The sequence below is a fragment of the Bufo bufo genome, chromosome 1 (genome assembly GCF_905171765.1).
Source record: "Bufo bufo chromosome 1, aBufBuf1.1, whole genome shotgun sequence".
Taxonomy (NCBI): Eukaryota; Metazoa; Chordata; class Amphibia; order Anura; family Bufonidae; genus Bufo; species Bufo bufo.
In genome coordinates this window covers 453,793,890-453,819,654 of record NC_053389.1, presented here as the reverse complement: position 1 = coordinate 453,819,654, position 25,765 = coordinate 453,793,890, and the positions used below count along the sequence as shown (strand labels likewise).

The 25,765-nt window shown below is 42.6% G+C and overlaps 1 protein-coding gene across 3 annotated transcripts in view; it reads right to left on the bottom strand.

The window, feature by feature from the left end:
* Nucleotides 1-25,765, bottom strand: part of PTPRQ (protein tyrosine phosphatase receptor type Q) — a 538,157-nt gene that overhangs the window by 174,177 nt on the left and 338,215 nt on the right. For all 3 annotated transcript variants that reach the window (XM_040408443.1, XM_040408453.1, XM_040408462.1), the window contains exons 40-44: nt 22,267-22,435; nt 19,466-19,741; nt 17,758-17,909; nt 15,186-15,327; nt 13,435-13,704 (exon numbers count right to left, since the gene is read on the bottom strand). In XM_040408443.1, coding sequence (XP_040264377.1) covers nt 13,435-13,704; nt 15,186-15,327; nt 17,758-17,909; nt 19,466-19,741; nt 22,267-22,435 — 1,009 coding nt within the window. The remainder of the gene's footprint in view (nt 1-13,434; nt 13,705-15,185; nt 15,328-17,757; nt 17,910-19,465; nt 19,742-22,266; nt 22,436-25,765) is intronic.

Genomic DNA, 25,765 nt, shown 5'->3' with positions numbered 1-25,765 from the left:
CTCTCCCTCTGGAGTAAAAGATGCATGTGTATAATATACCCACCAGCAGATTAAGGCCCCTTCACACAGGTTGACTTTGCAGGCAATTATTGGAAACAAACCATTCTTTCCCGATAATTGCCTGCTTGCCAGATGCACGCAGTAATCATCTCCTCTGTATGGGGAACAGCAATTGCTACTGCAGTTGTTCGTCCCCATAGAAAATCAATCACAATATTTTCACCAGATGAACAAGCATTTGCTCAGTCAATGGGTCATCAGCGGCACCTTTACACAAAGCAAATATTGGGAACAAGAGTTCCTAGGAAGACTTCTTCCCAATAATTCGTAAAGGGTTCTTTACTTCCCTCTCTGGACCTACTGTTAGAATGGGACAGGTGGATTGGGGTCTCTATTGCAATACTCCACTGATCTAGCCTTCATCCAATGTTGATGACTGGTATTCTACTTTAGTTAATAATTGCCTTAACACTGAAGGATTGTGTATAATTAATCACAATGTTATCTAGCTATTATTACTGTGTGTAAATGACCTATACAAGTCTTATTCAATTTCTCTTAATCACATTCATGGTATGTAATCCTAGTATACTTTAGAAATGAGTAAACTGGAGCATTTTTGATCACTAGCATAGCATTAGAATGAATGACCTTCAAGTGTCAAACAAAAACCAGTGATCAGGTGCTAGCACACAATAACACCTCACTTACACAGCATTTTTTTGTAAACTTATTTTAGCATCTTTTGGCATATAGGGAAATATGTACCGTCTGTAATGTTACTACAGAGCAGTGTGTAAAAAATGCATTAGTAAAAAAAATGTCAAAAAGTCATTAAAAATGCAACACACATTGGCACTTGGGTTTTTCTCAGATGGACTAAAAGACCAATGGATGTATATGAGACTATAATGCTAGAAAATGAAGGAAAATGTCACACCCAGAGGTGTCATAAAAAAAATAAATTCACTGACCCAAAAACACACCTGAAATATCAAAAACCACCACTGCAGAAAAAAAAAGCATGTTTGTGCTGCTAGAGATAGCAGTAAAACATCAGTAAATATACATAAAACAAGCAAAACTTCAGAAAAAAAGACTGGAGTTTATTATGGATTGGCGTTTTACATGGGTTTATGATGTCCCCTGCTCTGCCCGAAGATAGGCCTAATTTATGATGTGGTACCTCATGCTCCGGCCGTCTGTGTGCTTAGACTAAAATCTACAGCAGCTAAGATATTTCTGTTTTCTTTTACCCCAGAAATCTGCATAAATGAAGATAAATATGCTATACCACTCCCTATACTACTTTTCTGATGGCCCAGCCCTCTTTTTGGAAAGTTGTGGGGGAGGCATAGAAATGGCACTTACAACAACATTTTATCACAGTGGTGTTTAAAAAAAATGTCAAACACAAGGTCTGTAATATCAGAAAAGTGGTATAGGGAGAATGCTAAATTCCCCCTTGTAAGGGAAACCAGCCTTATTGTAGTGCCCTGGTGCAAAGATACTTTGGAATCTGAACATTTGTGGTCATTTTTCCCTATTACTGCTATGCAAAGCCATCAACTCTATATTGCACTTTGAAGGGTTAACTTGCACTATGATTTATGCCATTGTTTACTCTTATACTGGTTTATATTGTTGATTTATCCTTTGTTATTGCACTGTATTTGCATTGCAATATATCCTGTGTCATTGCACTGTATTTGCACTGCACTGTGTAAATGGTTAATGCACAGCCAGTTAATGCTGAGAGACTGTCCAGCTTGTTCACCGAGAAGCTAGTAATTTTCTACAGTTACCATAAGGGACTACGCAGATCTACGTTTTGGAGGGGAAAATCAGATATAGTGAACTTTTTGAACGTTTGTCTCATAGAGTTTAGCTCTGTGAGACAATTGCTTACATTTGGAAACTGCTTAGTCATTCCCATTGACTTGAATAGCAGCACAAACTTGAACTGCAACATTGTTTCTGCTAGGCTGTGCTTCACTCTCAGTAGAAGTCCCTAGATCAGTTAAAAACCGTATAACAGTAGATAAGTCAGAGCCAGGTTTGCAGATAGAGACCAGTGAAAAGTAGGATAGAAACTGTCCGACAGAACGAGTGACCAGAAGAAGACGGTGAGACAAGGATACACCATCAGAAAACTGAGCCACAGACCCAGGGCCACCAGCCCTTTGGACAGGGTATGAGCCTTCTGAGAGAGAGGAAAAGCTATCTCAGGCCTTTCCTCAGCACGGAGCCTTCTTCTAACAGAAGGAAGACTTGAGAAGCCAGCTCAGTGACTTGCTTGTATTGTTTTGCACTTAAGTTACTCCAGTAAATAAACACACTGATTTACTGAAAACCTTGACTCTCTGGATTTATTTCCCATTGGGTTACACCTCACCCTACCACAGACAACAGCAACACTTGTCCAGAATACCCAGCGTAGTTTGGGGGCCAACTCATACCTAGTCACTGCATTATAAAGTTGCAGAATGAAAATACTCTATATAAAATCATAGACAATCATCATAACTAGAGATGAGCGAATCAAAGTTGACAAAGTGGAATTCGATCCGAATTTCAGGAAAAATTCAATTTGCACCGAATGCGAATTTCCTTACGCTTCGTGGCAACGAATCACATTTTTTCCTAAAATGGCTGCTGCACTTTTTAAGACATGGAGCAAGGAACTCTGGGAATGATGGATCAACCACAATGCCATGCATTCAGCCAATCAGCAGCCTGGTAGCCCTGTGATGTCACAGCCCTATAAATAGCTTCAGCCATCTTGGATTCAGCCACTTTCCAGTGTACTTAGTGCAGGGAGAGAAGTCAGAAGGCACTAGGGACAGTGGTAGAAAATACTTTATAACTTTTATTTTGCTGTATAGAAGTTCAGGGAAAGGATAGGGAGAAATCATTCCACAGTATTGAAGCAGAACAGGGGTCAGTAGGGGAGTTTACAGCCTGGGCAATAGAAACAATCCTATTACACCTTGCTTCACTGACTGCGGATCCAAATTGCCATTATACAGCTCTGTAATTCCAGCAAACCGTTCTTGTGCAACTGCTGTTTGATACAGCCTTTAACAGCGTTTATTACAAGGAAATATTTCTACATCTTATTTGCCTTTGTGCGGTGCAGCTATATGTTCTAAAGCATTTTTTGGCTTATATTAGTGGTAAAAAAAATAACTTATTAGCCATTGTGTGGTAAAGTGAGAAAATTACAGCTCTTTTTGGCGTGTATTAGTGGCACATAAATATATATTACCGTATATACTCGAGTATAAGCCGACCCGAATATAAGCCGAGGCCCCTAATTTTACCCCCAAAAAATGGGAAAAATTATTGACTCGAGTATAAGACTAGGGTGGGAAATGCAGCTATAATGCAGAGTGTATGTGTATATAATGCACACACTCTACATTATATACACACATCTGCAAGAGGGTGACTCAGATTGATGGGAGTCTGACTCTGACTCCCTGTATTTAATGCAGAGTGTGTGCATTATATACACACACACTCTGCATTAAATATAGGGAGGGGAGGCTGTGCAGGGGCCGGTACTTACTGCCGGTGTAAATCTCGCGGTCTGCTCCCAGTGTAAATCTCGCGGCCCGCGTGTCTCGCGAGATTTACACTGGGAGCTTAAAGGGACACTGACAGGCCTTCTGAGCATAATTAGCTCTTTATATGCCCCCCTAGGTCTTATAATAGGTTTCCAATTCATATAAGTATTATCCCTGTGCGCATTGTAAAACGTTAAAAATAATCTTTATAATCACCTGTCCTTTCTGCCCAAGGGGCGTTCTTTGTGCCGCATTTGTGCCCAGCCGCGTCCCAACTGCCGGATCCTTAGACACGCCCATCTCATTAGTATTCACTTCGCTGGGTGGTATTTTCCTGTCCCCGACATTCGGAGATCCTGCGCATGCGCCCGGCACCCTCGCTCGCCGGGATCACAATGCGCCAAGTGAATACTAATGAGATGGGCGTGTCTAAGGATCCGGGCAATGTAAGTTGCCATAATACAGACCTAGACTCGAGTATAAGACGAGGAGGCTTTTTGAGCACAAAAATATGTGCCAAAAAACTCGTCTTATACTCGAGTATATACGGTATTTGCCTTTCAGCAGTGCAGTTATATGTTATATGTTCTAAAGCTCTTTTTGGCGTGTATTAGTGGCAAAAAAATAAATATTATTTGCTGTTCAGCAGTGTAGTTATATGTTCTAAAGCCTTTTGCGGCGTGTATAAGTGGAAAAAAATAAGGGCCTATTTGCCGTTCAGCGGCCAGTTATATGTTCTAAAGACCTTTTTGGTGCGTATTAGTGGCACAAAAAAAGTATTTCCCGTTGTGTAGTGAAATGAGAAAATGACATGCCTTTTTGGTACAGCCTAAAACATTAGGCATTCACCGGACAGAAAAGAACAAGTGATTATGTGGCTGGAGATATATTAGACGGTCAGTGGATAACAATTTTATTGTAGACTAGTGGAGTACAGGCCCTAAACATTAGGCATTCACCGGACAGAAAATAACATGTGATTATGTGGCTGGAGGTATATTAGGCGGTCAGTGGATAACAATTTTACTGTAGGCCAGTGGAGTACAGGCCCCAAAGATCAGGCATTTACCAGACAGAAAATAACAAGTGATTATGTGGCTGGAGGTATATTAGACAGTCAGTGGATATCAATTTTACTGCAGGCCAGTGGAGTACAGGTCTCAAAAATTATGCATTCACCAGACAGAAAAGAACAAGTGATTATGTGGCTTGAAGTATATTAGGCGGTCAGTGAATAACAATTTTACTGGGCAGGCCCCAAACATGAGGCATTCACCGGACATAAAAGAGCAAGTGATTATGTGGCTGGAGGTATATTTGACGGTCAGTGGATAACAATTTTACTGCAGGCCAGTGGAGTACAGGCCCAAAACATTAGGCATTCACTGGACAGAAAATAACAAGTGATTATGTGGCTGGAGGCATATTAGGCAGTCAGTGGATAACAATTTTACTACAGGCCAGTGGAGTACAGTCCCCAAACATTAGGCATTGACCGGACAGAAAAGAACAAGTGATTATGTGGCTGGAGGTATTTTAGGCGGTCAGTGGATAACAATTTTACTGCAGGCCAGTAGAGTACAGGCCCCAAAAATTATGCATTCACCGAACAGAAAAGAACAAGTGATTATGTGGCTGAAGGAATATTAGACGGTCAGTGGATAACAATTTTACTGCAGGCTAGTGGAGTATAGGCAAACATTAGGCATTCACCTGACAGAAAATAACAAGTGATTATGTGGCTGGAGGTATTTTAGATGGTCAGTGGATAACAATTTTACTGCAGGCCAGTGGAGTACAGGCTCAAATCATTAGGCATTCACCAGACAGAAAATAACAAGTGATTATGTGGCTGGAGGTATATTAGGCGGTCAGTGGATAACAATTTCACTGCAGGACAGTGGAGTACAGACCCCAAACATTAGGCATTCACCGGACAGAAAAGAACAAGTGATTATGTAGCTGGAGGCATATTAGGTGGTCAGTGGATATCAATTTTACTGCAGGCCAGTGGAGTACAGGCCCCAAACATGAGGCATTCACCGGACAGAAAAGAACAAGTGATTATGTGGCTGGAGGTATATTAGGCAGTCAGTGGATAACAATTTTACTGTAGGCCAGTGGAGTACAGGCGCCAAACATTAGGCATTCACCTGACAGAAAAAAACAAGTGATTATGTGGCTGGAGATATAATAGACGGTCAGCCGATAACAATTTTACTGTAGGCCAGTGGAGTACAGGCCCCAAAAATTATGCATTTACTGGACAGAAAAGAACAAGTGATTATGTGGCTGGAGGTATATTAGGCAGTCAGTGGATAACAATTTTACTGCAGGCCAGTGTAGTACAGGCCCCAAACATTAGGCATTCGCCTGACAGAAAAGGCCTTTTATGCTACTGTATATACTTAATACAAGGACCATTCTTTGTTCTGGGTGATGGTGGATATTTGTGGGCTGACATGAGGAAATTCAATTACACGTGGTCATCACAGGTGTTGAATTCCTCCGAGATCCATGCCTCATTCAATTTTAGAAATGTGAGGTAGTCTACACTGTTGTGAGCTAGGCAAGTGTGCTTATTAGTCACGATCCCCGTTGCTGCGCTGAACGTCTTTCGGACAGGACACTCGACGAGGAATAAGCCAAGAGTTCCATGGAAAATTGTGCCACAGATCAAGCCTGCACACCCAGTAGTCCAGGGGTTCTTCGCTTCTCAGAGCGTCCACATCGGCCGTTAACCCAATGTGGTCGGACACCTGTCGGTCTAGGCATTCCCTGAGGGTGGATACATAGGGCGGCTCTCGATGGGTTGGCTGCAAGAATGATCTCATATCTGAAGTGACCAACACATCTTCAAACCGCCCTCTTCTTGCAGGCGCGGTAGAATTGGTACCCGCGCCTGTTTCACTGTGAGTGGAAATTCCTCTGCCAGCGCCAGCAAAAGCAGAATGCAGCATCTCTCGCAGCAAGGCCTGGAAATGCTGCATTCTGACAGCCCTCTGTGATGCTGGTTACATGTCCGCCATTTTGTATTTGTACCGGGGGTCTAAGTACGTTGCAACCCAGTACTGGTCCTTGCCCTTTATACTTTTTATACAGGGGTCCCTCTTTAAACACTGGAGCATGAAGGCCCCCATTTTCACTAAATCAGAAGCGGTGGAGCGCCCTGGCTCCTGCTCATCGCCAAGGAGAATGTTGTCCTCGGTCTCTTCCCCCCAGCCAAGGACAACACCAGGGATCCCCAAAAAGTTTAAAGTCCCCCTCAAAGCCTGCTCTTCTTGCTCCTCCTCCCCCAGCCACCATCCTCCTCTGACTCCTCTTCAGACTCCTGCTGACTTGTCTCAGATGGAGTAGCCCCCCCCTGGGAATTAATTCAGCATTGCGACTTTCTCATCTTCCAACTCCTGCTCCTCGACGCCTTGATCAATGACACAACACTATGCACGCTCCAGAAAGAAGGAATAAGGTACGATGTCACTGATGGTGCCCTGGATGCGACTGACCAGTTTGGTGATCTCATCAAATGGCCGCAGAAGTCTGCATGTGTTGCGCATGAGCAGCCACTGGCGTGTTAAAAATAAACCAAGCTCCTCAGAACCTGTCCTGCTGCAGAGTTTGTACAGGTAGTTGTTAACGGCACGTTAATGATGGAGCAACCTATCAAGCATATACAAGGTTCAGTTCCAGTGCTTCGGGATGTCACAAATCAGACGTCTGATGGGCAGGTGGTGTTGCCGCTGAACGTCAGCAAGGCGAGCCATGGCCGTATAAGACCTTCTAAAATGGCCAGAGATCTCCCTGGCCTGCCGCAAGACATTCTGGACCCCGGGGTATTTGGCAACGAATCGCTGCATGACTAAGTTGAGGACGTGTGCCATGCTCGGCAAGTGTATCATTTTGCCCGCTTTCAGCACGCTCAGCAGATTGGCACTGTTGTCGCACACCACTTTACCAACTGTCAAATTGAGCGGGGTTAGCCACTGATCAGCCTGTGACCGCAGAGCTGAAAGCAATGCAGGGCCGGTGTGGCTCTTGGCTTCCAGGCACAATAGCCGCAGCACAGCATGCGTCTCACCTGGCACGTCGAATAGGTTCTGGGGAGCTTGGGGGTGCAGCGGAAGAGGCGGTAGCAGTGGAAAAGGAGGAGTCAGCCGAAGAGGAGACAGAGGATGGAGTAGGAGGAGGAAAAGAAGAAGAGGCAGATCTGCATGCAATCCATGGCAGTAACACCAAATCCACACGGGTGCCATGGGTTACATGCTTGACGGCCGCCAGAAGGTTCACCCAGTGGGCAGTAAAAGTTATGTACCTTCCCTTCCCGTGTTTGCTAGACCACGTGTCTGTGGTCAGATGTATCTTAGCACCAACACTGTGTGCCAGAGATACATTCACTTACTGCTGAACGTGGCCATATAGCTCTGGGATGCCCTTCTGGGAGAAATATTTCCTTCTGGGGACCTTCCATTGTGGTGTGCCAATGGCAACACATTTTCTAAAGGCCTCAGAGTCCACCAGTTTATATGGCATTAGTTGGCGGGCTAGCAGTTCCGACAAGCCAGCCAGAGGGTTATCTGGCATCATCAACTTTTTACGCTTGAAGATTTGAGCCATGGAAGCCTGCCTTCTGCCAGATGAACGTGAAGACGGCACGGTGGAAGGTGGAGTGGAGGACAAATGGGAGGAGAAGGAGAAGAGGCAGGACGTGGAGCGCCGGGAGTGTGGCTTTGTAGGTTCTGACGGCGTTGCTCCCACTGGGGTCGGTGAGGGAAGGCCAGGTGCATTCTTAAGGTGGTCGTCCCTAGGTGAGTGTTGGGCTTACCGCGGCTTATGCGTTGACAGCACAGGCTGCAGATGGCAACACTATTGTCATCAGCTGACACGTTAAAAAAAGCCCACACTGCGGAGCCATGTGCCATCGTCCAGGGAGCACAAGACGTGACCGTGTATGGTGGATGGTGGATGGCTCGCTCCAAATACATTTGCAGTCTGCTTTTTGCCTCCTGTGCACTGCGAGTTCTGCCTGATTCTCCTCCCTATCCGCTGCTCCGTCTCTCCCTCTGAACTCCCCTCCTCTTCCTCTCTTGTGGGCACCTACGTGACGTCCATCGACACGTCATCATTGTCACCTTCATAGCCACTGACATTAGAGATCTCGGAGCAGGCAGCAACAGCTGGGACCACCCTCCTTGGGCTGATCTGGGTAATGTCGTCAAATCGCTGGGTGGCGGCCGTTGCTACCTCCTCTTCCTGATCCGATGCCAAGAATGGCTGCGCATCGGTAAGGTCTTGCAATGGATGGAAAAATAATTCCTCTGACTCAAGTGGAGGGGCTATGGTGGTAGTGGTGTCTTTGGGGGTGCACACATCAGAGAGAGAGGAGGGTGCAGATACAGAGGATGAGGAGGGTGCAGAAGCAGAATGATGAGTGAGCCACTTAACCAACTCTGGTGCGTCTTTTGACGTAATCGCAAGCACCTTCTCTGACTTCCCACTTAGGCTCCGGCCTGGTGCACCTTCCCGACCCCTATCATCCCTGTGGAACGGCCTGCCTTTTCCTCTGCCTGTCATTTTCAAAATGACCCTGTGCCAAAGTCCCTAGAGAAGAGCAGTATTTGTGGAAGCAGGTATATTGCACCCCTCAATCAGTATTTTGTGGAAGCAGGTATATAGAACCCTTTAATCAGTTTTTTGTAGAAGCAGATATATTGTACCTCTCAATCAGTATTTTGTGGAAACAGGTATATAGAACACCTGATTAAATATTTGTTGGAAGCAGGTATATCACACCCCTCAATCTGTATTTTGTGGAACCAGGTATATCAAATTCCTTAATCAGTATTTTGTGGAAGCAGGTATATCGCACCCTTCAATCTGTATTTTGTGGAAGCAGGAATATCAATCCCCTTAATCAGTATTTTGTAGAAGCAGGTATATCGCACTCCTCAATCAGTATTTTGTGGAAACAGGTATATAGAACCCCATAATCAATATTTGGTGGAAGCAGGTATATCGCACCCCTCAATCAGTATTTTGTGGAAGCAGGTATATCGCAGGCCTCAATCAATATTTGGTGGAAGCAGGTATTTCGCACCCCTCAATCAGTTTTTTGTGGAAGCAGGTATATAGAACCCCTTAATCAGTATTTTGTAGAAGCAGGTATATCCCACCCCTCAATCAGTATTTTGTGGAAACAGGTATATAGAACACCTGAATAAATATTTGGTGGAAGTAGGTATATCGCACCCCTTAATCAGTATTTTTTAGAAGCAGGAATATTGCACCCCTCAATCAGTTATTTTTGGGGCAACAGGTATATCACACCCATTGTAAATAGTTGTTCCAATAACGCTTGTCCCTCTATATACCTGCGGTATCGCAGCAGAACAGCACACAACTGCTGCACAATACAACTGCACTATAATATACTTTCTATGTTAGAAAGTATATTATAGGTATATCACATATATATATATGTCAATGTGCTGAAACATCTCAATTGGCTGTCCTGTCCCACCTGATGGATGTGTCATGGGTCAAAGTTCGGCGCAATGCAAAAAAATATGGCGCATGCGAACATCGCCATATGTTCGCATGCTTGGCGAATCGCAAACGAGCAAAATTCGCAGTGAGACGACCGCCGGGCGAACTGGAAGGCCATCTCTATTTGTCAGTCGCCAGGACTACGGGATTAACAATGTCATTCCACTGCTTCATGTCCTGGAACAGATGCTGGTAAATCTGGCTGGTCAGGGGACTGTAGACGTGGCCCCTAGATCTCCTGGCCACATGAGCCCTGTGGGGGCGGAACTGGAGGAGGAGGAGGACATTGGATTGCAAGCAATGTGTAGCGAAATGGGTGGTTTTTCTACTTAGGTGACAAGAGAGAAGGAGCTGCCAGAGCATCCTCTCACAGTTCTGACTGGGGGGCCCTCTGCGCTCACATTCCTCTGCCATGGCTGCTGTGGCAGGGTGGGGAGGTAGAAGCAGTTCCAGCTCCATCAGCAGCAACTTGAGTCTAGAGTCACTGATGAGCAGCTTTCTTCACCCGCCTAGTGAAGAAACTACTCACCAGCAGCAGCTAGTCCTGGAGCAGGACCTGAACCAGCAGGTGGTGGCATACTTGGACAGCCCACTGCCACCCCACATCGAAGATCTGCTGGGCTACTGGGCAGCCAAACTTGATTTGTGGCCACAACTGGCAGAGTTTGATGCTGCTTCCGCCACCTCCATATTGTCATTGTGCCACCCTGTGGCCTCCTCCTGATTCTGCTGCTGCCACCTCCACCCTCTGTCATTGTGCCACTCTGTGGCCTTCTGGTGATGCTGCTGCCACCTCCACACTCTTTCATTGTGCCACCCTGTGGCCTCCTCCTGATGCTGCTGCTGCCACCTCAACACTCTGTCATTGTGCCACTCTGTTGCCTCCTGATGCTGCCACCACCGCCACACTCTGCCATTGTTCCACTCTGTGGCCTCCAGATGCTGCCACCTCCACACTGTCATTGTGCCACTTTGTGGTCTCCTCCTGATGCTGCTGCCACCTCCAGACTCTGTCATTGGGCCACTTTGTGGTCTCCTCATGCTGCTTCCACCTCACCACTATGTCATAGGGCCACTCTGTGAACTTCTCATGCTGTTCCCACCCTCCCCACTTCATGACTGTTTTGCCTGGCTGACATCATCATTTTTTGACCCTTCTTCTGATCTGTCAGAAGGAAGGAAAAATAAGATGCACAACAGATCCTATCTATGTAACAGCTGTAAGGCCTGCATGACATGGTTCATATTTTGCATCAGAACTGGCTTATGATTTGGTAGCCAAAAGCAGGAGTGGGTACAAAACACAGAAGACATGCAAATATTCCATTCACGTGTCATCTCTGTTTTTGGATCCACTCCAGTTTTTTTGGCTTTAGCAATACTGATGGATTACTGACCAAATGCTGACCAAGTGAAGGTGGATGCTCCACAGACAGGATCCATTTTTTGGGGGTTATTGTTCTGACAGATCAGAGGAAGGGCAAAATAATCAGTGACGTCAACACAAACTTACTGTTGACACCCTCTCCATTCTGTTGGGAGGGCTCTACTTGTATAAGCGTTTAATAGAACAGGTTCTGTAGACATCTATGTGGAATCAGCTGCCTACAGTGTAAAAGGAGTGCACTTCTTCTTGACGCTAACATTGACCTGTAAGTATGAGTTCACACTTGAGTTAATTGGTCATTTTGGGCCCCGTAACTGCCCAAATAAGTGAATTGTGCAGTGATTTTAAGAGCCACGTCTGTCATCTGCATGTCATACAGACTCACAGAATTGTTTCACTACCATAGCAGACTCCCTATGCGTGTTACTGCAAGGCACAGTTTTCTACACCACTATAAAGGCTCTCTGCAGCCAGGAAATAGCATTTTTTTTTATGCGATTCACCACAAAAAAATTCTGATCGAACCAAATTTTTCCGTCGGCAAACCGGCTAAATCGATTTTTTGAGAAATGCACTCATCTGTAATCATAATCAGAATTGTGACATGAAAACCCAAATTAGTATTTATGCAGGGGATTCACTTTTCTAAAACTGACTTAAATTCGTATATTTGAAACCCAGAATAAAAAATCATGATAAAAAAAAGAAACATAAAAAAATGACACGTAAGCTCAGTGTGGAATGTTAAGACCAGACACTGTGTAGGGAGACAGTGAAGCTAATTTGATTTCACCTTACGTCAAAAATAAATGTACTGTTAATGACTCAGTGCTGGATCTGTAACCATGACTAATGCCACAGGACCATTAATAAGAGGCTGACAACAGCTACAGAACTATTTCCAACTTCAAATGAGAATTGCTGATTTACACAGTCATCAGAAAAAGATTCAACCTTTCTGTACACCAAAAACTATTTTACTGTTTTATTAGTTTTAAGTTTGCACCGCACTGCTCTAGTGTTACCACATGCCCTCAACTTTTAGTGCACTTTCACACAAACCGACAGTCACAGGCTGCATGTGCACAAAGAATATGTATGCGGTTTAACCACCATATTACCTAGAATTGTTTTAGATTTAAAACCACAATTTTCACATGTGATTTTACATGCAGTGTAAATGTGGGATAACTGTATAAAAGAAAATTGAGAGATGAAGCATGCTAGCTGCATATACTGTTTTACATACATTTATAGCCAGAAACAGCATGGTGACCAACATCACTAATGGAGACACCCCACTTTTGGCATACATTTTTAGATACATTTATTAAACATATCTAAATCATGGATGCCCAACCTGTGGCCCTCCAGCTGTTTTAAAACTACAACTCCCACCATGCCCTGCTGTAGGTTGATAGCTGTAGGCTGTCCGGGCATGCTGGGAGTTATAGTTTTGCAACATCTGGAAGGCCGCAGGTTGGACATGCCCGTTCTAAATGTTAGATAGCATTAGTAAATGTGGACCAATGACTGTCAATGCTCTATGTCTAGTATTGCAGCCCAGTTTACTTTACCAGCTATGTCCACCTTCAGGGGCTGTTTAGCCAGACCCCCCACGTTGCCGGACCTGCAGAGGGAAGCATGCTCACTCATTTCCCACCGCTGTGTTCTTGCTCCTTTGGTCTCCTTTTGTGCTCTGGTCCCCACTGGTAAACTTCCTGTTTGACTCGGGTCACGTGGCCATTGCAGGCAACCATTGGCCACAGTGTGGAAATGACCCCATGCATCACATTATTTGAATAAGCCTTTTAAATTATATATTTTATATGAAAGGCCTGAGCAATTTTGCATTTTTAACGTATCCCCACCCTGAAATTAATATATGCTTTATACAGTTTTAAATAATACATGCAAAATGTTTAAAAGACATACCTTCTTCAAACTTAGTAGTAGCATTACATACTTGCTCTACTCCTTCTCCTGCAGAATTTGAAGCTTTGACAGTGAAGTAATAAGTGGTATTGGAGAGAAGATCTCTAAAGGTGTACACGGTATCAGTAGGCAAAACTGTGGTAGTGACACTCTGAAATGTTAGGATGTAATGTGTTATTATCCCATTTGGTCTTAATGGTGGATCCCACTGGACAAGTATAGACTGCCAACTGGTTGCTACACAGTGAATATTCTGGATGGAATCTGGACCTTTAAAGAGATGCAAAACATATGAACTTTATTGGAAATATCTCAAACAAAACAATTATAATGATAAATATTATGCACAATCATAAAAATACAATACAGTAAAGAAATACACAGTAATATTATCTACTTATCCATCATTCCTCTACTAACACAGCTGTTGTCCACTCTTTCCTCCACATTTGGTGAACCCCGAGTCATGGAACAAAAGCACTGCATTGATACTTTTATTTCTTTTGTAGACCACAAAGAGATGTAAAGTGAAGCTCCTGGGTCCCCACCACCATTAGCCACTTAAAATTCGATGTGGCAGAGGGGCCATAAGGAACCCTCAGCCCGCAGAAGAAATTGACCAATGCTGCTACTTCTACACACACAACAGTTGCACATCTGAGACCACAATATCCAGACCCAAGGAAATGCTTTATACATTCATTCCTAATGTCACCTTCTGTCATAACACTTCAGTTCTTCATGTTTTTAGCTATTAAGCATGCAATGACAGATGACCTACCTCACTGAACAATAAATATATATGCTAAATGTATAGTCTAGTGAAATATTTGACCATTGTGTTAGAAGCCATCCCTACGTTCACATGTAGCAGAAGGATTTCCTATGAATTTAATCCTCTGCATTCGCTAGCAGATACTAAACGTGAAACCTACCAGTTTTGCTATATTGTAATGTAGCAATAGCTTTCATTTCTTTAGGTACAGCATGTTTTCTCTACAGCTGGGCTAAACTGATTGAAAAGCCATGTTTACTACAGATATTAGGGGGATTTCAGACTACAGCACCATGGTAGAAATTATTTATGTGGCTTTTAGGGTATGACCCTACATTACAGATTTATTAATGATTTATGTTGTAGATTACACAATCTTCATTAAAAGGGTGGTTGTCGCTAGGATATGCCACAAATGTCAGATATGTGAGGGTCCCACCTCTGCTCCAGTCTCCAGAACGGAGCCCCCAAAGTAAAGGAGAGCACACCACGCATGCGCGGCATCCTGTCTAGTCACTGCTATTTCCAGAATTCCCTTTGTACTGAACAGAGGGAGACAGCATATGCACAGCTGCTCTCCCTTCACTTCAGGGGAGTAGGTTCTGAAGATAGGAACATGTCCCAGCGGTGAGACCCTCACCTGACGTTTGTGGAATATCCTTGTTAAATGCCATAAATGTTGAGATGGTATAACCCCTTCAAAAAGTGGAAATGCAGCTGTAAATCCACATGACTTTTTCAGCCTCCACTAACTTCTATAATTTCAGCCATCATATGCATGCTGTTAAGAGTTTTAGATGTGTATATCGCTTCATTTACTAAAACTATGCATTATGGAACAAATCATGCTACATTTTTAGACAGGAGGACACAATCACAATGCATGCATTTTTAATTCACAGAAAATCTTTTGTGAATCATGGAAGGAACAACTAGATAATACATTCATTTTATACCATACAATTATTTTACTTACCTGATTCTTCAGTGGCAAAACTAACAGTGTTGCTGAACTCATTTCCATTACCGACTTTTGTGAATGCAGACATACTAGCTAAATATGTTTTGAAAGGTTCCAAGTTAGTAAGCATTCCTTCAGTTTGATCACCAGATATATTCTGCAGGCAGAAGCAATATTCAGATGTAGGCTTTATTATTATGGCAGAAACCATGCTAAAGTGGATGCCTTCTTTATTACTTTTAACAGTCACAAAGGCTAAAGACGCCCAAAAATAAACCCAATATTCTAATGCATGTCCCGGCTCTCCCGACTCATGGAAGATGTCAGAGAATAAAATAATTGGTGTTGTTGGAAATTTTTATTACAACTATCCATATTTTCCGCTTTATAAGATGCACTTTATTCCCCCAAAAGTGGGGGGAAGGTAGCAGGCAGGCTGGCAGTGCATGTCACTCACTCAGTCAGTCACGCTCCATTAATGAAGTGGGCAGAGCAAGAGCGTGACTGACTGAGTGAGTGATGTGTGCTGCCGGCCTGCCCGCTGCTTTCATAGTGAGTATGTGGTACAATATGCGGCATTAAAGTCTCACAGTGAACATGCTAAAATCTGTGAATGCAGTTGTCCTTTCTTAATACCAACTATACATCTCTTTAAAGTGTATTTTTTCAGTTGTTTTGGATTATAGTACAGTGTAAGGACAGGGATGATAAGCATCTTAGTAACATACTTCATTAGGGAAAGATGTTTCTTTCTTTCTTCTAAAAAAAACTGGGAGTAGAGAGTCTTCTTATAAAAGCTCTAACTGAGCATTGCTAAAGAAGAGTCTGCCCTCAGTACTGAGTGCTGAAGACGACCATGTGGAACATACAGAGGCAGACTTCTCAGCCTGCCACTTAGCTCCCTATTCCAGCTGCTGGTTCCCTATATTGTATGTGCCCTCTCTGCATGTGTCCCTGGAAAATGTGTATGCTCCTCTCTTTCCTGTGCTTCTCTGTTAGCTACTTAGAGCAGGAGAGAGAGAAGAACCAAACTGGTGTGGTCAACACTGACAGTAAGTGTACCATGTTCCTGTAAACTGAATGTCAGTGTTAAGCATTGGCAGTCCCATTCTTCTTTCTCATCCCTGTGTTCAATAACTAATAGGGAAAAGAAAGGTGAACCAGACTGTCAGTGCTTAGCACTGACAGTAAGTGTACAATGTCCCTGAATACTAAAGGTGCATTTAGATGCTGCAAAGAGCAGCCAATTGTCAGGGAGGAATCATTCCTTCCCAACAATCAGCTGCTAGTTAAAGGGGTTATAATAATAATGATGACCTATCCTTGGCCTCTCCTAACAGCTGATTCCTGGGAGTCGTACCCCCACGATCTGATATTGATGACCTATCCTGAGGATAGGTCATGAATATTATTTCCAGGATAACCCCTTTAAGTGAAGGTGAAGATCTGATTTCACATGCAGTGAAGTACAAACAGTGGCTACTGCTATCTTTCCTCGCTGATTAGACAGCACAATCTGCTGCCCGGGAATGATGATTGAGGTGTCCGCACCTCAGAGCATTTCGCTCGCTCACCAAGTAATCTGTGGCAATTTTAGACGGTCAGATTATCGGGAAAGAGTGTTCTTTGTATTATTCATTCCTGATAATCAGCCTGAACATTTGTCCCTGTTAATCCAGCTTTACTCTCAGTGCTAAGCACTGGCAGTTTAGTTCCCCTCCATCTTCCTTTTAGTTCATAAGCGAAGGGAGGAGACAGCAGAAAGGGACTGCCGGCACAGTGTTGACAGTGGGTATATAGTATACACTGTCAGTGCTGACTGCAGCAGCTCCATGCTTCTATCTCTTCGCTGCACTGAGTAACTAAAGGCCCCTTTACACTGGCCAAGCATTGGGCAGATAATTGCTAACAAGCGTTCATATAAATGCTCATTAGCGATGATCTACCGCCGATAACCCGATGCACGAGTGAAATGCTTGTTCATCGGGTAATAAGATTGTTTGCGCAGATGCCTAAATCATTGTTTGCCGGCAGCAGATTGTACCGCCTAAACACAGTCTGCTGCTGGCAAACAATGATTCTGTTTGGGGATGAACAAAGGCATTAGCAATCGCTCCTCCCCATACTGTGGAGGAGATCATTGTATGTATATGCAGCTTTCTCCTTCACTGGCGAGCAGACGCTCCATTCCCAACAATCATCTGCTAAAATTATCAGTGTAAAGGGGCCTTAACAGAGAAGTGCAGAAAGAGAAATACACAAGGCTGTCAGTAGTCAACACTGGCAGCAAGTCAAACAAGCAGGGATACAGAGAGCAAATATAGAGAGCCAGAGGCTAGAGTAGTGAGATAAGAGGCAGGCTAAGAAGCCTGTTTCTGTATGTTCTATAGAGGTGTCTTCAGCACTCAGTAGAATCATTTAGGACATTGCTAAGAAGACTTTTTACACTTCGTTTTGTAGTAAAAGAAAACACATTTGCCTAATAAAGTATATTACAAAAATTCTTAACATCCCTGTCCCAACACTATATTAAAAATAGACTGAAATGCCAGTTACACTTTTATATGGAAGTAATATTTGCTCTTACCTGGTAAAATATAGACTGACTGCTGTTTTCTACTATTCTAAAGCTATATGTGCGCACAATGCCATTGGGTTTGGGACTTGGACTCCATTGTAACCAAGCTGAATTAGCACTTGCATTGATAAATGTCAAGTTCTGAGGAGGAGCTGTTGGCTCTGCAATAAAAATTATTGAGCTGCATTATCTCTACTATAACCCATTCCGAACAACACAAGCAGTACTGGACAGAATATTTTAGATAGATAGATTTAGATAGATTTAAATAATCTCTAACAGACTACTGATACAGTTGGGCAAAGTGTAGCCTAGAAAGGTGATGTGTTCCATATTGTTTGGGAATATAGTGCATGCTGCAGAACAATGACAAGAAGTGGCAGAATCGTTTTAGAAATGAGTGGCTGGAGGCAACCCATGAATCATGGGAGAATACTGGGGCAGTTGAATTAACAAATCTCTGCCTGGAATGAGCACCAATCGATGATATGGGAAGTTGCCCATTGCTCATTTACTAACATTTTCACTTGCCAATTATTGGGAGGAGTATGAAGAAGTGATTGTTCATGAGGGCATCATTCAAACCCTCCTCTCTTGGGGTTACAATTATTTTAATGATTGCATAAAAGATGTGATCAGTCGCAAACTAGCATTTTCTTGTTTGATGTTTGATCGCAAGGCATGGTTACACTAGGCAATGACCAGGAATTAACGTCTGTATAAATATTTGCATAGGGGATCATTGACCCTAATAACAGGGCCTTTAGATGGCTAACTTCTGAGAAAGTGACAACATTTTAATGTCTATTTTACAGCTGCAATTTCCGGACCTCCCTCAGTCCTACTAAACTGAACTTAAGGCCCAGACACATTAGTGTATTGTTGCTTGAACCTGCCAAGAACAGCAGGTTCAGCTGACAATCTAATGTGTATGGGGAGCTCCCGACACTCAATTGATAGATGATATTGGGGGTGAGAAGGATTGGGCAAACTGAATATTTTCACATGATCCTTTTGTTCTCCCAGGAGATAAGTCACAGCGAGAATTGCTTCCTATTGACAACACATTCATGCTCAGCCTAATTGAATATATATGCGTATGGGTGAGTCAGGAGAGATAGATGTCGGCCAAACAGTTATTTGGCCAACAGCTACAGTATGCTGCCATAAAAATGATGTAAAATGCATTACAGTTGACTGGAACCTGCCATAGAAGATACTACTAAGTTGACTATCAAGGTTTCAAGGTTCATGTGATGGACTGAGAATGGGTACACAATAAAAAATATAAATTCACATACCAATGCACAGACTGTATAAAACAATGACTACAATACTACAACGAGACTGCTCAGCTGTACTGAATATCTATGCGTAATATGTCTATATATAATTAGATTATAGTTTTAAGATGGATCTGTAAAATAGTTATTCTTCCACAATGACTTTCACTCAGGAAGTACAGGATAAAGTAAGGAAATGCCACCACTGTAAGTAGAGATTTTGTAGCATAACCAAACCTGTCAGTGCATTGAAATGTTAGCACAAGAGAGGAATATATCATGTACAGTTGTGACCTTGTTAGAGGAATGCCATAAGTCAAGAAGACACACAAGAAAAGAGCTGAAGACAGTGAAACTAGAAACATGTAAAGGATTAGGAAGGATCACTTTTCTGATGATTTTAATTTTGCACAAACATGTAATATAACTAGTACCTGCTTCATCTGTGTGAAAGGCAAGCTGGCTTGGAGGACCAGTCCCTTTTATTGTACTCGCAGCAACAAATACAAAATACTGGGTAAAAGGTAGAAGATCCTCCAAAATGACTGAAACTTGAGTGGCAAATGAAGGATAATTTCCTTGTGGTCCATAAATCTGTAAGTAATAACCAGTGATAATTCCATTTGGATGTTCAGGAGGATCCCATGATAACAGCACTGAAGTAGATGTTAGGTTCTTGTACTCTCTGATCATAGGTCCAGACTCAGGTACTAGATGTGAAGCAACAAAAAGTAATAATCTTACAGCAGATATACAACATGCACAGATATAATGACTATACCTGAAGGGGTTGCCCCACAAAGAATATTGTTTAGAATTAAATCCAGCTCATAATTATAAACTTTTTTTGTATTTACATTTATTAAAAATGCCGATATTGTAGTAATGATGTTAATATAGCTCCACCTGCTGTTTCTATTGAATAGCCTTCCAATGTCCAACATTACCACAATATGTGAGCACTGTCTTCTCACTTACTCAGCATCTTCTTTGAGAAGCAGAGAAGACATTACAGCTTCAGAAGCAGCTGGTTCACCATACCAGGAATCCCTTCCTATACCTGAAGGAGCAAAGAGAGGCTCGACGGAGCAGATGTGTCTACCTCGACATATTTCCTGAGGTGGACACAGAAAGGCTGTCCAATAGAAACAGCAGGTGGAGTTATACTAACATTATTCCGAGAATATCTGGGGATCCAATCATTATTTTTAATAAATGTAAATACATAAAATGTTTATAATTAAGGCCTGGATATAACAGCTTCCCAACCAGCGCACGTGTATCACAGAAGTAAGCACTTTAAAAATGGCAAAGAGTCACACCCAGAGTCAAAGTCAGAGATTGCTGATAATGCCAATGACGGTCTTTTTACCCCTCAGATGCAATTATTTATTTAACTCTCTTATATAGCACTGACATGTTCTTGAGCGCTTTATAGACATTAGCATCATGCTGTCCCCAATGAGGCTGACAACTTAAGCTCCCTATGAGTACCAGGTGGATACCCTTGGAGAATATAAAAACTCCATGCAGACGTTGTCCTTGGTCAGATTTGAACGTAGGACCCCAGAGCTGCACTGAAACACTGTGCTGCCCAATGGTGAAGATGGCACCTGAGTGGTGAAACAAACCACTAGAAAGCAGCGTTCCCAGGGCCTGAACAGCTCCCCAACACTAAGATCGAGGGAGCTATTTGATTGATATTGGCACAGCTATGTTCCTATGAAGCCTTTTATTATAAACGCATTACCAAATAGATTTTTTTTACTATAATGGCTCATTTTCTCTAAGGACAATCATCAAGGGTAATAAAATACCCTCCCCCATGAACCGTGCCTCCTTCTACATATCATATAGTGTGTCATACCCCCCATGGACTGTGCCTGCTGCTTCATATTACATAGTTTTCCATACCCCCCATGAACTGTGTCTTCTACATATTACATAGTGTTCCATACCCACACATGACCTGTGCCTGCTGCTGCATACTATATAGTATGCCATTACACCTATAAAGTGTGCCTGCTGTTGCGTGTTATATAGTGTGCTATCTCCCAAGAACTATGCCTGCTGCTGCGTTATATATAGTGTGTCATACCCTCCCATGAACTTTGCCTACAGCATATTATATAGTGTGCTTTACCCCCATAAAATGTGCTTGCTGCATTTTATATAGTGTACCTTAACCCCATGAACTGTTCCTGCTGCTATTTATAGAGTGAACCATATCCTCCCATGAACTGTACCTGCTGCTAATATATAAAGTGTGCCATACACTCCCCTCCACGAACTGTGTCTGCTGCTGTTTTATTACATAGTGTGTCAAACTGCCAGCAGTGCATCAAACTGACTGATAATAATGGCGCTTGATACAAATCAATTCACTACTTCTCCCTCAGATTTTTGTAATGTTCTGTATTCTGCACAGTTAGTACTGTAGTAATTTGTAATATCTGCAAGTACTTACTGTTGGGTGGACCGCTTTATAGGAATAATTGGACAGCTTTATAGTAATAATACGATTTTCTACTACTTCAGTGTTTGGTAGATTAAAATGTCCAAACTAAAACTACATTTAAAGGGAATCTGTCATCAGATACTTTGATATAAATCCTATGGGAGATGTGCGCTGCTTACCACATTCTAATGCTCTTTGTCTGATTTCCATATGTGCCCCCAATGTGGAGAAATTAACATTTGATGTTTATGCAAATTAGCCCCTGGATGCAACGAGGATGTTGACATTGCACCTTGCCGCACCCAGTTACTTTGCTCACTTGCCTTGATGTCTGCACCCCCATCTCTTTGACAGGCCAGGCAGTGAAGACATTCAGCAGATGTGCAGTACAGAGATGGAGATTGCCGGGTAGATGGGCGATCTCCAGCCCTGTAGTGTCCGTGTAGGCATGAGTACTTCTTCACTGCCTGGCCCTGTCAGCCATAGCAGTAGGAGCGCAGACATCAAAGCAAGTGAGTGCAGCCTCTGAGTGCAACGAGGTGCAAGGCAACACCCTCACTGCCTGGACATTGGACCAAGAGCATTAGAATGTGGTAAGTAACGCACATCTCCCATGGCAGATGGATTTATATCAAGGTATCTAATTAGGTGACTCAAAATAACAAAATAACCCAGAATGAGTCCTTAGTGCAACTGGAAGTAATGGAATTAGAAGGGAAGGTATAATACATAGTATTCACAGCCATAAGCCAAAGATATGCATAACTATTTACCTACCATCTTCCTCCGTGTTGACATCGATAACCTCACTTGCTTGATCACCATCTCCAAATATAGTACTCGCAGTAATCCAAAATTCATAGTGGCGGAATTTTGCCAGATCATGGATTGTTGCTGATAAATCGTTACCATCAGATGGAATGGAAATATCACCCGAAGTGAGATTCTAGGAAAGAATATATATTTCTTTGAAGGGAAGTTCACAGGACCCATAAAATACAGTATTGTGCAAAAGTTTTATTCAGATTTAGAAAAAATGCTGCAAAATAAGAATGCTTTTAAAAATAGAATTGTTAATAGTTTAAATTAAAATGTATTCTGCTGCAGTACAATGACCCCAAACATACAGCCAATGTCATTACAAACTTATCTTCATTGTAAAGAAGAACAAGGAGTCCTGGAAGTAATTACCGTATATAGCCCCGCCATAGTGAGCCCTTACAGAGCCCTGATCTCAACACCATCGATTCTATCTGGAATTACATGAACAGACTGAAGGATTTGAGCAAGCCTATATCCACGGAACATCTGTGGTTAGCTCTCCAAGATGTTTGGAACAACCTCCCTGTCAAGTTCCTTCAAATACTGTGTGCAAATGTACCTAGAAGAATTGATGTTATTTTGAAGGCAAAAGATTTTTGAAGTTAACTGAAAAATAGGCTCACAACCTTACAGCTTACTCCAGCTATCCTCCATATCAACGATGGCAGTATTATATATTATAATGTATCCATAGCATTATGATAGCCTTTTTACACAGTGAACACTAGGCAAGAGCTCCCCTAGCGGCACACAACATAAATGGGTTATTTCCAAGAAGGGACAAAAAATGTATTAAGTTGGGTTTTTCACACGCTCCCAAAAAAACAGTGATAGATTATTTGGATTTCTATAAAATTGGCCCTGGTGAGTGTAGGTGTTAGAGAAATTAGTTCCACTGGGGACAAGGACAAATCTGTACAGCATTGCAGGATATGTTGGTGCTATATAAGCAAAATAGTCTGGAACTGGGCAAAACAGTCAGCATGTTAGACTGTCACATAAATATGGCACAGCAGGGAGAAGATGTGAAGGTAACAGGTGAAATGAGTTCTCCATGGTGCCACATGGGACAGTCTGTGGCACTTATCTTACTCATCTTACTGAAAGTTTTGCAACAGGTGCATCGGCAGTAGGTTGGAATTCTGTAAAGTGGAGCACCATTCTAATTGTTTAGAGGACAATTTGTCACTGCAAATATTGTTGGTCATCTCTAAGAGGTTTTACTGTATTTAGTTGTCATATATATTAGATACTTGAAGATAAACCAGAACATAGTTATTGTGTAGAAGTTACTGGACTGTATGGAAGTTAGGAACTCCAATACTATACAATTTCCTAAGACTGAGGCATGCTTGCATTTGCTTCCTTGCACATGTGAGATATAATAGTGAGCATCCTGTGAAGACAAGTTTGCCTGTGTTGGAGATTAATTAGCATGTTCCTTTTATCCTCTCTAGCATTTGTTGCTTACTTCTCCTGTTGAATGACCTTCATCCTGAATCACTTGCTATTTACACACATTTAATGAACTGACTTTGTTACTATGTTTGCAACATATTGTCACTTTTCTAAAAGCAAATTGGGAAGGGTGTGTGTCTGCTCAACATACTGCAGTCAAAACCAGATGGTCTCTGTAACAAAGCATCTTCAGTTCATCTTCACAGCATTTGTCCATCACCAAATACAGCCAAAGGGTGCACTCTGTGACTTTATCAAGTTAGAGGTACATGGCCTAAAACCTTTAAGTATTGAAATAGGTTGCAGTACATGGAAGTTGTTACAATATAGTTAAATAGCCAAATGTTAAATATTTTGGGGATAATTTATTATTTGAGGTGGTTTTGGTGTCAGTTATATGTTTGTCTTTGCTTTGTGACATTGTGCCAAATTTATGGAATAGCACACTTAAATAATATATTTGGCACAAGTGCAATGTGGTGTATGCTTATGTCTGTAAAAATACACCAGGGGGTTACCTGGCGTCGAGATGCAAATTTTAAAAAAGTCGCACATCATAAATAACACTTGAAGGTGTTCTTATCTGAAATCCTGACCTACTTTTCACTCCACTTCTAAAAGCAATAAAGATCACCAAAAGCTGCAAAATTTGACCAAAAGTTGCAAAAATACGCACCACTCACCTTACACAACTTGATAAATGTTCTCCTTTGTGTCTCTATACAGTGGTCTCCATCCTGTGGCTCTTAAGAATCTACAGCCACCATGAAGCCCATAATTTCCTACAGCTGTTGGCTGGAATGACTAGGTTTCCAACAGCTTGAGAGCCACAGGTTGAAGACCACTGCTCTGTAATAATGTACAGTGTTGGATTGGGATGCCTAGGGTCCACCAGTAAAATTAACTCTAGGGGCCACTGTATAAGTACATGCAAATGCTACCTGTCTGCCTAGCAGCAGACAGCAGCAGAATGCTGAAGATGATTGGTTATAGAGGTCCCTGAACGATTTTCAGAAGGTAGGTCCCTGGAGAAAGAGGGTACTTGTGGCCTGCCTCTGTACCTACAAGTCATCTTAGGCCACATGCACACGACAGTGAAAAATGGTCGTGTGACGGCCGTCTAAGTAATGGCCGTCACACGGCCATTTTTAGCACCAGTGAAAGTCTATGGGGCTATTCATATGGCCGTTCTTTTAACAGCCAGTGAATAGCGTCCATCCAAAAATAGGACATGTCTTATTGGACAGTATGGGGGCCTGATATAAACCATGAAGGACATTATAAAGCTGGGGGCCCTAAAAAAAAAAAAGAAACACACTATGGGGGACATTATTTAAGATGGGGCCCTACATTGGGGGCATTATTAAAGCTAGGGGCGGTAAAAAAAATGGTATACACTGTGGGGGACATTTATTTAGCTGGGGGCTTACATGGGGGCATTATAAAACCTGGGGACACTATAAAAAAAATTATATACACTGTGGAGAACATTTATTTAGCTTGGGGCCTACATGGGGGCATTATTAAAGCTGGGGGCATAAAAAAAAATCCTACAGTATGGGGAAAATCATTTTAGCTGGGGCCTACTGTCCTCTGAGTGTTCTCAGAAGGGTGGGTCAAATTCATCCATTTTTCATGTCCGTTTTTAACGAACATGAAAAACTGATGCAAAACGGACATTAAAAACAGACACACGGACAGAAAATGGATGCACACACTGATGCAAAATGGCCATGAAAAACTGACAGTGTGTCTGTTTTTAACGGATGTTATTATAGACACATGATGCCTTAGCTTCCTGATGTGTCTATAATAATAAACTGATTCGATTATTTAATAATCTACCCAGGATTTTATATGGACGCCTAGGCTGGTTGGGACTGCTGTATTCTGTCCCTCTGTATGTAGTGCAGTCAGTCTGATGTGCCATGGTCTGCATGGCTTACCAAGCTCAGGGACCCACCGGTGGATTCCCCTGTTCCCATGTGGACCAGTC